The sequence below is a fragment of the Hippichthys cyanospilos genome, chromosome 6 (genome assembly GCF_059441005.1).
Source record: "Hippichthys cyanospilos isolate Australia breed blue-spotted pipefish chromosome 6, RoL_Hcya_1.0, whole genome shotgun sequence".
Lineage (NCBI taxonomy): Eukaryota > Metazoa > Chordata > Actinopteri > Syngnathiformes > Syngnathidae > Hippichthys > Hippichthys cyanospilos.
In genome coordinates, this window is record NC_142374.1 from 25499242 (window position 1) to 25513584 (window position 14343).

General features: G+C 51.3%; 1 protein-coding gene across 5 annotated transcripts in view; it reads right to left on the reverse strand.

Moving 5' to 3' along the window:
* Positions 1-483: 483 nt before the first annotated feature.
* mef2aa (myocyte enhancer factor 2aa) overlaps positions 484-14343 on the reverse strand; it is a 41659-nt gene continuing 27799 nt past the window's right edge. The window contains exons 4-10 of one of the 5 annotated variants that reach the window (XM_088416866.1): positions 9562-9693; positions 9333-9491; positions 7495-7687; positions 4612-4754; positions 2009-2141; positions 1815-1938; positions 484-1194 (exon numbers count right to left, since the gene is read on the reverse strand). In XM_088416866.1, the coding sequence (XP_088272992.1) occupies positions 876-1194; positions 1815-1938; positions 2009-2141; positions 4612-4754; positions 7495-7687; positions 9333-9491; positions 9562-9693 (1203 nt within the window). In that variant the 3' untranslated portion in view covers positions 484-875. The other 4 variants (XM_088416862.1, XM_088416863.1, XM_088416864.1 and 1 more) reach the window with 4 other exon arrangements.

Consider the following 14343-nt stretch of genomic DNA (forward strand, 5'->3'; position numbering starts at 1 on the left):
TCGCAAAAATGACCATAACGATCCCTCGTAGAGCCGCTACAGCGCCCCCTAGGCGCCCGTGCAAGACTAAACATACTCGCCCACCCTATCCGAGGAGACGTTGCCATCTTTTCGATTCAATTGGAGAAAAAAAAGATTCTGCACCGAGTCGGTCAAGAAAACAGCAACCTTTCATTTACCGGTTACAAAATTTGACTGTAGAAAATGCGAAAGTGGCAAAATGTGCGTTTGTAACCCTTGTTGGAAGTGGTGCTTTCCCAAGGGGACCCGTTGGATAGGAGCAAGGGCTGTTGCTGTGTGCTCTCTTCTTGACGTGTCCTCCGCTGCATTTCGGTTTTTGGCTTCTTCATTCACTACCCCCCCCCCCCCCCCCCCCCCCCCCCCCCCCAATTTGAGTACATTTTACAAAAACGGGAGTATAAGTCTAACCCTGACTTGAGTGGTTACATCGATGGTGGCTGTCCAATTAAAAGAGTTGAGGCGTGCCATTGAAACAACCAAATCATTTTTAGAGGCATTTCACCATCGAGGACCATATTGGTCGCGGTTATGGGCGGAAACAAGACAAGGCTGCGAAGCGACGTGGGCGCGCGTAGACGCAAACGCTGAAACTAATGTGACAATAAAATGATTTGAAGTTTCAATGCTTTTGGACACGGCCGAATATTCATTTGTCCGGCAGCCCTCCATGACAAAGGTTCCTCCCGCGCCGTTTTTATTATCGATGAATCGGAGACGACGTGACATATCCGCGCGCGTGTTGACCGCACGGTCGCGAAAAGGGCGTCCCTCGGCCCGCTCTCCCGACGCTCGCCGGCACAACGGCAAGGACGTAACGAGTCCAAAGCAAAGCGCCCCGGCCGCCGGTACCCGCCCTAGGTCACCCAGGCGTCCATGCGCAGGCGCTTGAGCGACAGGCCCTCCCCGTCGGCGGCGGCGGGGGGCGGGCGGCCCGCGCGGAAGTCCGGCCGGTGGTCCTCGCGGTCGCTGCCGTCGTACGAGCTGCAGGAGGAGCTGAGGCTGTCGGCGGGCGAGCGGCCCAGGCCCTCCTGCTGCCGGCCGGGGCCCGGCGGCGGGAAGCCCGAGGGCGCCGCGCGCTCCCGCGGGGGCGAGACGGGCTCCGACTTGATGCTGACGCTCTGGCCGCCGACCGACAGGTTGGAGCCCTGAGGTAGGTGGCCGCCGCCGCCGCTGCTGGGACGACACCGACGCCGGCCGCGTATGAGCGCACGCGATACTTGCGTCGCCGCGACGGGCGCGAGTTGACGACCTCGGCACCAGACAAACAAAAGTCACAAGCAGGTAAATGCAAGACCTGAAGAAATTGCGCATGAAGGCTGAATGCGGAGGCGTCCTATGAAATGGAAGGAGATGGCTCGGGGTGGAGAAACTTTGGAATGTCTGAACCAACGGGATGTTGGGAACGATCCCCGAGCTCAAATGAATGAGCTAAATGTTGAGAAATGGGAAATGTCAAATCCCCCATTGGAATCGAAGGGCAATGTTTGGAGTGGAAAATGGGGAATTGTGGGAAAACGTTAAGTATTTGGAAGAGCAAAAATACAAGCGCCCCTCACATGAATATTTGGAACATGTTGAAATTGGAATGGCTTGAATCGATAAATTGGAATTGACTTGAAAGGCTTCAAAAAAGTTACGGTGGACTTTTTCCTTCTCCTTTCCGACACCAAAGTCAACCGTACGGGACTACCGCGACGTCTTTATTTGCTTTCTTTTTCCGTTGTATTTTTGTTTGTCTTTCTTCTTGCAAAGAACACAAAGAAAGCGGCGGCGTTTCCCCACGCGCTACTCACACCAAAGAATTGAGCGCCGCCTGGCCCAGCTGATGCTGTTGCCACGCCGACACCGAGCCCAGCGAGAGCCCGGGAGAAGCGAAGCCCTGCAGGGAGGACAGCTCGGCGCCGCTCAGGGAATACTCTGCAACAACAACAACAAATACACAAATAGAGGTGGACGGCACGAGGGACGGGGGGGGGCGCGGGCTTACCGGCAGCGGGGTTGTAGGAGGCGGGCACGCCCGAGTAGAGCAGGCCCTGCGGAGGTAGGCTGGGCGTGGCCACCGACACCGCCGGCGTGGCCAGCGGCTGCCCGGACTGGGGGCCGCTCATCCGCTGGGGGTTCTGCCGCGGCCGAAACATCGCGTGAAAAACGCGCCCGGTCCGTTTCCAAGGGGATCACTTGAATTGATACCCCTGGCGGACATTTCTCATGCAGCGTATCAACCGTGCGGGGATTCGAGAGCAGCATCCATGCAAAAGATACTTTCACACGCCGTCTTTGACTTTGAATGCGTGTAATACCATATATGACCACAGGATGGTGCTGGTACCTTCTGCTCTGATTGAACACAAGCGGCACGAGTTGAAGGACCTTCTGCGTTCAAATAACCTACACAGAAGCGATTGATGGTTTTCGCGGCGCGGAGTCATGTCATTTGCAATTTATTTTTGCCAAATTTGACGGCAGACGGCCGCCAACCACACGGCATAACTGCGCCAACGATCAATAGCGCGGATGACAGGCAACGTAATGGAACAAACATCAACAAACATCCTCGTGCCGCTGACACATTCGATGACGTCAACGTGTATCTGACGCCATCACCTCATTTTGGACGGTGCCATGCCATTATTCAGAACAAAAACACATTGTGTTCAGAAAATAGTGCACAAATTCACAAAATGGCTCCTTTCCCGTTCTTCAAGCAGTCCTTCTCCAAGTGGGCTTCTGAAAGTCTTCACGACTGCGATAAAGCAATCGATACAACCGGTTTAATATCTTTTAAAAAATGGATTTTGGACATTTTTCAAAACGAGTCTACGAGTCACAAAGGCCCGTCGGGAGGACGCCAGATGTGACGCGCCTCCACTTCACACGTGTCGGCCATGCGCTGCGAGGGCGGAAGACTCGCAAACTTGTGCGGCGCAGATTGCAAAACGCCTCGCCGATCATATTCCGTACAGGGGAAGGCCGAAAAGGCGGGGCGAGCAGATGTCCCGTTTTGATGGGGGCGCTCCCCGTTTTCAAGCTTGTGTCCGACTGTACGTCGGCTCGGCTACGGGCGCTCCCGCTTCCTCCCACGTTCCGAAAACGTGCATGGCGGGCGTCGAGGACAAATGACAGGCGGACAAATGACATGAATCTCCGGTTTTTGATCGCCGGACTTGGCAAATCTCCACCTTGGTTGTAGTTTTAGCGACCTTTGGTTTTAAAGGGCCCGTAACGTGATCTTTGATGACGTTGATACGTAACATTTGGCACATTGGCAAATATGAGTTTCAAGGTACCAATTTCCAACCAGGGAGTAAGACGCCTCGTTAGCAGAGACCCCGCCTCTTAGCGTGCGGCCGCCTCGCCCCCTCCACGATGTCGCTCAATGGCGGCGGGCCACACGGATAAGGTCGGCGCGTATTTACTCCTGCGCTGGCGGTGCGGGGAGGTGTAAAGGAGTTGCCCATTGCTCCTGGCGTCGTTTTCATCGCGCGAGAGCGCGCGATAAGCGGGGAACGCGTCGAAAGGCACCGATGAAGGAAAAGAACACGTTCAGCCGGCCGTGCCTGAACAGAAACCTTTGACCTCCCTTCTTTTCCATCCGCCGCCGGAGCGGACCGAGGCCGCCGTCGTCGCCGCACTCAATCAATAGCGCGAGCGCGACGCCACAAGGGCGACAAGATATTATCCGGCTCACACCCGGAGCCCCCTGATTAAGTCTTCATCTACACTCCGTCACGCCGAGACATGATTCATTTGGTGCCATTAGGGCCTAACCCCTGATTAAGTCTTCATCTACACTCCGTCACGCCGAGACATGATTCATTTGGTGCCATTAGGGCCTAATGACAGGCTGTCTGCAGACGTGACACCTCACAAAAGCTCCCGCTGCCAGCCTCGCGCGGCTTCCTGCGAACTAAACTGCATTCCAGAATTGGCGGACATTTCGCTTTCAAAATTCCTGAGAGTTCTGATTTTCTGCTACATATTCATCACTTCCGTGAATTCCGCAGCTCCGGTCTTCTCCATCAAATTTATTGGAATAAACACCTCTTAGTTTCAACGCGCCTGTTTTGTTCCGCTTCTCGAGCTTCCAAAGACTTTTGTAGTGTCTTTTGACTTTCTGGCTCATTGTGAGCAGAGTGTGTCTCCTTATGTTGTTTCTGGGCTAAGGGTAGCACTTTTTCAAGGTATTTTTCACAAACGAGATCACGCAGGCAAAATCCCGCGGCAATGAGATCAACAAGTTTTGCCATCCCTCCGCCCCATCTGTTACACATTTTGTTCATAAACAAAACTATACTCGAAAAATATCTCGAAAAATGGCTACCATAAAAAGATGCCGTGAGGCCGTGATATTTTTGCTCAAGGTAATCATAGCGTCAGATTCTCATATCATCTCATGCCTCCATATGTGTGTCAAAATCTTGTGCGAAATAAAACCGTTTTACATTTACTGTACCGTTCGGGTTTACCCAAAACGTAATAAGAAGTTTAAAAGTCATGGATCGAGTGTACTAGCGCAGGAATAACACGGCCTTTCGCCGGTTTGTTTGAAAAGTGAAAACCGGTCCAAACATCCGTTAACTATCTACTCACCAGCGGGGGCATCATTCCTTTGCCGTTCGGAGGGATGACCACCCTCAGGTCCGGTTTGCGGCCTCCTCCGGGCGGCGGCGGCGGCGACTTGGCGGGCATGCCTTTTCCGCCGGGCGAGCCCCTGGGGTTCGCAAAGCCGTTCCCTGCCGAAGAAAGCGCGCCTCGTCAAAAAGGGCCAAAGCGAGCGCGAAAGCGAGAGCGAAAGCGAGAGCGAAAGCGAGAGCGAAAGCGAGCGCGAAAGCAAGAGCGAAAGCGAGCGCAAAAGCGAGAGCGAAAGCGAGCGCAAAAGCAAGAGCGAAAGCAAGCGCGGACGCCATCAAGGCCGGCTCGGCTTTTGCTTTGTTTTTGTTTTTTTTTTTTCCCCTAAAGTGTTTTCAACCTGCTGGGAAGTTTTAATGGACGTGGATAATTACCCCGAACGGTTACAAAAATAAAACGTCCATTTCAAAACTGATGAGCCTTTTATTCCAGAGTGTGAATGATGACATTAAAGTGGCTTGTTTTTTCGCGCGGCGACAAAGGGGCAGTTTCCCGCCAAATGGGCCGTGACGGCTTCAACGAAATAGCGGAAACCATTACGGCTCGATGAAAACAATTAAAAGAAAACACAATCAACGTGCGCACGCTGGACGCTCGCGCCATTTACTTTTTCACATGAAAAACAAACAAAACAAAAACCCAACAAAAAAAACAAAACACGATTATATGCTGTTTCCTTACACCAGTGGTTTCTCAACGATGTATCCCTGTGAAACAACCTTTTCAGTACCCTTCAATCTTTGCTGGATTTTTGAACGTTTTTAGAAGGGGGTGGGGGCAAGATATCCAAATCTTCGCAATAATTTGGCGTATTTTGACAGCCCGACGCCCAAAATCAAAGTCGGCGGTGCTATGACATCACACGAGCAATGAATAATATTCGGCGCTGTATCAGCGGATCAGTATCACTTCAATGACTTTTGACTTTGATTGTGCGTGCTCCACATCCAAGTGTGTGTGTGTGTGTGTGTGTGTGTGTGTGTGTGTGGGGAGGGGGGGGCGTTGAGAACATAATGGAACAATAGCAGCCCGATAAAGAGCGGGGTGACAATTCCCACTCAAATAAACAGTTGCGATGGCCACAATGCTATCTGGCAGCTGGATCAACAGTATGGACGCAAGCAGCTGCCAGCTGGGACTTTGATTGGCGCAACAATTGACGGCGAGGAGGCCACCCCCCCGAAAAAAAACTCTGCCGCACCTTTTCCAACAAATGGACTGGACCGGACTGAGCCCAAGTTATTCATATACAGTGGTACCGCTACCGCTAGTTTTGCCAAAATGTGTGTGCGTCTTATACACAGTAACATACCAAAACAAACAAATACCAAAATTTGTCCCTAAAATGAAGGGCGCTTCCTATATTTGGGGAACAATTGCAGTCGGACTTTTCAACGCAACTGTAATAATCATGATAACAAAGTCAATAATATCAGCTTCAATTGCTTATTATAGTAACAAAGATTCTAAAAATAATAAACATGAGTTTATTTAAAAAAAAAACATGGCAGGAATAAAGCAAAGAGTGTGTAATGGCAAGTTTAAGTCCATCAAGCTGAATCGGCCGAAGCCACCATGAAGTAGACAATATTTTTCCTGGCCGCGGCGGAGGCGAAAAGCGCACGACGCACATTCGTCACGAACGCAGATGGCAGCCGCTGGCGTTTGGCACTGCGCTTTGCGACAACAAAGCAAAAGACTTTCTTTTACGGAACCTCCGTTGTTTAGCGTGAAATCGGGACTAACTTTTGCGAGTATTTCAAACATTTCTTTATGACGGCTTCTACTTCGGGATGGAAACCCCTTTTACGGTATGCAAATAAAGGCCCCGTTGAGCAATCCCATTAGGTTATTAAGTGCACAGTGCATTCGCTGTGGATGAAAAGTCAGCTACTCAGCGTAAGGCTATTAGCGCCGCCGCATTCCTTCCCTTCATTCCAATACGAGCGGGAATAAAGAAGGGCCCCCCCTTCAGTCCCGTTCTTGTTATCACAGGCCGGGACACGCGCTCCTTGGCCAACGTGCGGACTGGCGCTACCTCTACTTACCAACGCCCCAAAAATTCACCTTACCAAATGACTAGCGGAACGAATGAATTTCCGAAGCAGAGGTACCTCTGAATGTTGCGCGCGCGGAAGTCTTTCGTTGAGGAAGAACAAAACGATTACGCGCTGCCAGTGGAGTCGCGTGGAGTGGCGCGGCGCGGCGCGGCGCACCCCCCCTCCCCCAATCATCTGATGTTTGGCCGAGCGTCGGCGGAATCCACCTGCCGGCGGCCCTCGGGCGGCACGTCAACGAGCTCATTGTGTAGCTATGACTTAAGAGGGATACGGTGACCTGAATACCTCCGGGGTTAGGCTGCTCCGGCCCCCTTATAAGGCCTGCGAGGGGACGCGCACCTGTCAGCGCCGCGGCCAGGGCGGGGGGTGAAGCATTTCGCAAGACATTTCCAAACATAGGAAGCGAAAGGCGCCCCGATCGGCGCTCCGGAAGCCGTCGCGGACGGAGAGGGCGAGCGTCCGGCTGGAGTGGCGAGCGGGAGCTCCGCTGGGCGCCGCTCCGGACGCCGCAAAAAAATCTCACAGTACGCAGGCCGCTACGGAGGCGTCCGCCAAATGAGAAGCTCCCACTCATATGATTAACCATCTGCACGCGATAGGATCATCACGTTTTGGCTTTTTGTTTTTTGGTGTAACCTTAAGGCTCACCTTCAATGAATGGAAGTGTTTTCATATAGAAGGCGCGCCGCATCACGAGGCGCATAGAATAGAAGCTACAATAGTGGCAGGGGTTGCTCTAAGTGGCCCCCCGAGCCGAAAAGCGTCAGTCGGCTTTTGCACTCACCGGCGCCGGCGGGCCGGTGGGGGCCCGCGTTGCGATGCAAGGAGGCTTGCGGGGGAGACAGCATCCCGCCGTCGCCCAGGGAGGCCAAGCCCTGGCCGGCCAGAGTCCCGCCTCCCGGATGGAACATGGCGTCGGGGTGGGACACGGGCACGGCCACGTGCATGGAGAAGTTCTGCGGGGGCAGCGCCGCCGGCTGCGAGGGGGACACCCGCAAAAACACCTTCCGATAAATACGCGTGCGCTTTGCGACGACAAAGAGGAAAAGGTAAACAGACAAACAGATAATGACCATACATTGGAACCTTGTCATACGCTTCATTCACTTGAGCCCCAAATGATTCATATGCTAGCCAAAACCCGACTAGCACTTTTTTATTTGCTAAATTTTGAATATCAGTGCTCCAACCAGTAATCCCCCCCCCCCGAGATCCTATTTGCTCTGGGCAGAAGAAAATAAACACATCTGGCTGTAACTAGGGCAGGCCCGATCTTATCATAATAATCGCGCCGATATAAGTTTTTTTTTTTGTTTTGTTTTTTTTGACTGTTGCCAAGGTGTTGGTGTATCTTATACCAGAATTCAAGCCAAAAATGTGTCCTATAGCAGGGGAATGACGGTAAAAGCTCAAAATTCAAAAGGCCAAGTTAACATTTGTTTTAAGTTCATGTATATGGCTATTTTCTTCTGATATTGTTAAAAAAGATAGAATTTTAGGTATACTAATCCAACGTTCATATTTAATGATCTGTCACTGCAGCGACTGAGTGAGTGTGTGTGTGTGTGTGTGTGTGTGTGTGTGTGGGGAGGGGGGACTTTTCCATTACCAGTGTCAGAAACTCTTTTAAAGTCCCCTAAAGAAAACTTCTTGCCTATTTCTTGCATGAATTCCAACAAAAATCCAATTGAAGTCAACGACTGTCCAGCGTATGAATGACTTTGGGCGATTCATGAGAAAGAGCGTATACAGTAGCTAGCATTTGATTGCTACTTGCAGCATAAACAAGAGACAAGTCTCGGAGGAAAAAAAAAACAACAACAACAACAACATGCATTCAGGTGAAGAATTTGCATTGCGGCAGTCAGCACGACGTCTAAGATTCTTGTGTGTGCATTTTTCACTCGAGCAAAGACGGATGGAGAGAGCGACGAGGCGGGCCGCGTGCTGACTGACCGCAGCGCGCCCATCACAACGCCACCTCACCCGTGAGAAAAACAAAAAAGAAAGAAAAGAGTCTTCCTCCTGTGGGTCAGTGCTTGCCTTATTTTGTTAATGGTGTCAAGGCGCTTTATAAATCTGAAGCACAAAACACGACAATCCGGAAGTGGTGGCGTTTTTCTTTAAGGCAGTGGTTCTCAAAGTATGGGTTACTAATTGATATAGATACATATATACTGTATTTGTGTTCATTTCTTTTTCAAAATGTGAAATTATGCATGACTCTTCAATAAAGCAACCAGTTTAGTATCTTTTAAAAAACGGAATCATTTGGATGTCCGCTTGCTAACGAGGCGACGAAGCAACTTAGTCAGAGGAGATACATCCAATTTTGTGTGAGACCGCCAGACTCTTGTACGCCGGTTCTCAAAGTGGAGTCCGGGGACCGCAGGGGGTCCGCAGAATCATTCGGGTTAATCAAAAAAAAAAAAATCTATTTGTTTGAGAACCACTGCTTTAAGGAAGGCAGATTTCGGAGAGAGATTTCGACCAGGTTAACAAAAAGAGGGAAAAAAGTTAAAATGTGCAAAAAAGAGAGAGAGAAACTCTTTTGTGGCAAACAAAGCCAAGCCAAAAAAAAAAAAATCGTTTCTCCTTTTAGTTTTTTCCCCCAGTACTTACGATTTTATGATTTCTCATCATATTATCAAACTCCTCATTAATTTTTTGATACTTTTCTTCAGTGTGAGGGGTGAGGACATAGGAGGCGTCGGGGTCGGGGTCGGGGTCGGGGTCGGGGTCGGGGCTATCGCAGCCGCGGTGCTCTTTCTTGTTTAGCGCCTGCAGTGAACAATGCCACACACACAAGAGACGCACGGGGATCAACACACACGCGCCAGCAAGTACTTACGGCGCAGCGCTTGTACATTAAATCGCTCTCTTGGCTTAGTTTGGCAAAATGCTGGTCGCCGAGGGGGCTGTGCCCCAAACAGTCGTCGCCGTCGGGGCTAGCGCACTCGTTATGGCCTTTGTGTCTTAATTTCTGAAAGGGAGATGCACAATTGGGAAAGTCAACACAAGGGCGGGCAAGGCTTCAACGCCGCGCTAGCGCTGAGCTAAGCTCGCCGGGCCGCCCGCCGAGACGAAGTCCTCGTCCGCTCCCGTCGACGGCCGTAGGCGTCGAATACCCATTTGAACCGGAGCCGGTACGTTAAAACGCCTTCGCAGCCGCCGGCGGCCATAAACTTCACTCGTTCCGCCCGAAAGCCCCGTCCGTCTTTGCGGTAAGTACCTACGTGATTAAGGAAGGAATGCAAACAGCTGCAGCGGTACCTGGCTCACTCCCGTTGACGGCCGTAGACGTCAAATATCCGTTTGAAATGGGCTGGCAGCGAGTATGTTAAAACTCCTTCGCATCCGACGACTGCGAGAGACGTCAAACTCAACTCGCTCCACCCCAAAAACGTATTCATGCGCCTTCGTTCCTAATTGATTACAAAAGGACAAAAAGTACGCTCATCCCAGCAGCAGCTGCTGTTCGCTTTTTCAAGAAAAGAAGCGAGCGGACCGAACCACTGTCCGAGTCCATCCTTGGTTTCTTTTCTCTTTCCTTTTTTTGCAAAGGCTCAACAGCTCAACCCATTTTCAGCGCGTTTACGTCAATGCAGTTCCCGATTTATGAAGGAAGGGACTTTGTTTAGTTTGGGCCCTCGGTCCAAGTCGTAAAAATCTATGCCCTGAATATCCCTTGCTATATTGCTGCCCCTGTGAGCCATTCTTGTTTCCTCCTTCTTTTCTTCTTCAATTTGACTTATCAGGAGCGCAACCCCTGCCCGCGCGCGCACTTAAGAGGATCCCGCAACAGAGTGATTTCCACCTTAAGGAACTGGCCGCGGTGGCGTTTTAATCCCTGCGAGGAATATAAAGAAGCAGTCGCAGAGCTTTTAACTTCCGGCTTGATATGGGAATGGATTATTTGCATTCTTGACCTCAAACTCAAAGCCCTGTTATGACAACATAACACTTTGCGGGTTTTTTTGCTAATGTTGAATTGAATATCGAATATATTTATGAAACTTATGTCATAACTAGAGGATTATGACTTTTGAAGACTTTTGCATGATGGGAGTCCAAGCTAAGCCAATCCACCAAGTCATTGAAAAGCGCCACCTGGTGGTTTTAGGGTGTCAGCACAAAATTTTCCATCGCACCCCGTTCACCAGTTGCGGCTGAAAGGACTAATGCAAAAATCGGACGAAATGCATGTTTTCCTTTCCGCTCTACGCCCGCGAGGCGCCGACGACTCGCGGACGGACTGACTTTGCCCGGCGCCGCGTCATCTCCGTTCGCATATCCGACTCAAATCCAAAGGCTCAGATCCACCAATGCGAAGCGTCTGTCGGCTCTCGCGAGATCGTAGTCACGCGGACCGGAGTTGCAAGTTTTCAGCTCGTAAACTCTACGCAATTTAAAGCGGCGCTCACGCCAAAGCAATTCAAGTCAACACAATTTATACAAATCTTAAAACGCGCTTCCGTGTCTTTGACAGCCCCCGACGACAAAACCCCGATGAAAAAAGCCACATGCTGCCCCGCTCCTCATTAGCGCCGCGAATAGCGCCTCGGACAAGGCGGGCTGACAGCATGTGACAGCTCGTGATAGGGGCGCACATCAAAAGATGATTTATGGCCGGCGGGTTATCAGGCGGCCGCGGGCCCGCGGGCGCCGGGCGGGCGAGGAAGCCGGTCTCGCACGCGCCCGTACAGGAAGGTCGCCGACCCCCGCGCGTACGGGGGTCACGCCGAGACCGCCCCGACACACGCTAATGAGACCTCCCTCTCGCCCTCTTGTCTTTATCGCCCGACAAAATACCGAAAGGAGACGCGCGGGCCGAACGGGAGCCAGTGTGGGTTTGGCTCTGCCGGTTTGGTGCGTCAAAGCACGCGACGGAAACCTGACAGCGGGCCTCATCTGCGCCCGCCGTGTGCTTAATCAATTTGAAAAAAGATACAATCGTGACAGCCCTCCGCCCAGCCGACACTTTGTGTTTACGGTGTGGGACTCCAGTCCCGGGGGGCCGGTATCCTGCGCGTCTTCTTCCCAACACACCCGATTCAAACTAAGAGCTCATTAGCAACTTGGCCGGGGCTTGAAAATGATCCTAATAATCGTTTGAATCGGGTGTCCGTGAGAGGGTTTAAAAACATGCAGGATACCGGCCCTCCAGGACTGGGATTCGACACCCGTGCATTGGACCATAGGTGTGGAACTCCAGTCCTCGAGCCGCTCTTCCGGAGATCCGTCCCGTATGATTTTTTTCGGTTCGTTCCGGCAACCGGTTGCGAGACTCGCAGTCCACCGAATCCGAGAGATAAGGCGGTTCTCCCCGACCCGGAGTGGCCGCGCCGGGAAGGAGAGGCAAACGGGGCCGCATGATGAGCGGGTCTGACCGAACCGCCCGGAAGACCACGCCTCGCCGCTTGGCTTCCTGTTTGCCCAGCAAAGGTTCTTCCTGGCCGGCCCGCCTTGAAAGGCCCGCGTGTCTTCCCGCCTTTCCGCTCGGCACTTTCTTCTGGCGCATTTAAAACCCGCTCCCGCTCGTTATGGCAATGCGAAGCCGGGCGCGGGCCCGGGCCTTGTAGGGAGGGTTCCGAAGCAAACGCGAGCGCGGTCGGTCAACGTAAATCAGCGCCGTACGCGTTGTGTCTTCAGAGGCTAAATAAAGCGCCCATTCTGAAGACTTGCAGTCCGCGTGCGAGCGAGCGAGCCAAAGCCAAAGCCCGAGGAGGAAACGGGCCCGATGAGGAGCTCGCGCTTTCCAAAGTAAACGGACGGCGCGGGCCGACGGGACCCGGTGAGCCGCCCCGCGGTTACCATACGAGGACCATACCAGGAAGCCTTCGCAGACCCGCCCGAGCCCGTCGGACCTAAACCTCGAGCGGAAAACTGACCGTCGTCTTCAGACCGCATCGGACCAAAACTTCTATTGAATCCATACTTAAGTACATTAAGGCCATTTCCAGATTTCCACATACTTAAATATTAAATCCGATACTCAAGCATCTGGGATCTAATGTCCAGACTCTTAAAAAACATGAAACTACGTCCCTGGCAATCAATGGCTTAAGGAGCCACCAATTTCTTGTGTTTTGTCAAAAAAAAAAAAGAAAAATATTGTACGAGGACCAAAAAAAAAGCAAACGCATAATAAATTGCATCGTTTTTCTAAATGTAGCCTTACTTGATGGCTAGTTTCAAGCATTTTGTCGAGACGTCGGCCCATGCTCCACGGCCTCGTAGCCGGCAGCGCCACCAACGGGCCACCGACGGGGACTCGGAAAAACGCTAATCCTCATGACATCACCATTGTGTCGGTGCGGTTCCGTCTAATGGGCTTATCAAAGGGCTCCTTTGAATGCAGAGGCACTCGGAAATCAGCAGCTCGGGAGGCAGCCGAGAGGAGACTTTTATCTTGCCCTGCTTATATAACACCTTAAGAGACTTTTCCCAGGAACCGTCTTCAAAATTCCCCTCGCGGCGCTGTTGTCCTCACTGGAGGAAAAAAAAAAAAAAAACAAGCAAATTTGCCTTCTATTTTTTTGTCTTCGGACCGCGCCGTATCGAGGGCAGCCTTAAAAATATGTTGGCAATGACACTACAAGAGCTTGTTTGAGCCAAGTGCCTTTTAGGTGTTTTTGATGCGTAATATCAAAGGAAAACATATTTAAAAAAAACACTAGGCTGAGGCTAAAATAAGGCATATGTAGATTATCAAAACACGTGGACTTTCAATACGCCGTCCCTTCCGATGCTTACAAACAGCGGGTGGAGAGCTACGCCCTGCACGCGTCAAATTCAGCCCATGTCGGGGCTCATTTACTGCCGTTCAAAATTGGAAAAACGGTCCTTATTAGACATTTTGAAAATCCGATGTTTTATCATACATTTCACCCGACTTCGGCGAGTGGCGTAGCCCGACTCCCATCATGCATTCCGTCTACGCATTGTGGGATTTGTAGTTGATCCGAGAATTAATGTTGCACGGAAGCTTATGTTGTGAGCCTTTCAAAGTCGGCCCAAGTCGGGTGATAATAACGCCAGGGTGAGTGAAAAACACCCCGGGGTTAATTTGGTGCCGCTTGCGCATGACTGAGCGGACCGAAATCAGGATATGAAGCTGGAGGCACATCCTTCCTTTTGGCTCGCTCTATTGCAAGAGTGAAGGGGAGGGGCAGAAAAATTGAACGACGAGCAAATGTGGCCTCTTACAGTACAAGTGAAGTCAAGCCCATCTAACAGCATTCATTATGTTACGGCATTAGTTTCAATAAAAGAAGCGAGCAGACTGAACCAACGTTTGAGTCCATCCTCCTTCCCGCGCGGGAAGATTACTAAAACGGAGAGGATCATGTCAAAATGATGATGTCTCCAGCTCCTTCAATAAAAAGTGCAAAAGTTAGAGAACGCGGAAAGGTATTCCATTTGACTCGTGTATTCATTGCCGTCTTTTGGCATATACGCCCAATCATAAACTTGTGAAACAAGGACGCTGCTCAACTTTGGGTATTTATGGTAAAATGACCTGGAACCGCGTCGCAAGGAAAAGGAAAAACAAGCGCTTCCAGCCCATTCAGTGGCGAGGCGTTCACTGACCCCTCCCGATGTGGAAAATCTGAAATGTGCTCCAAATACA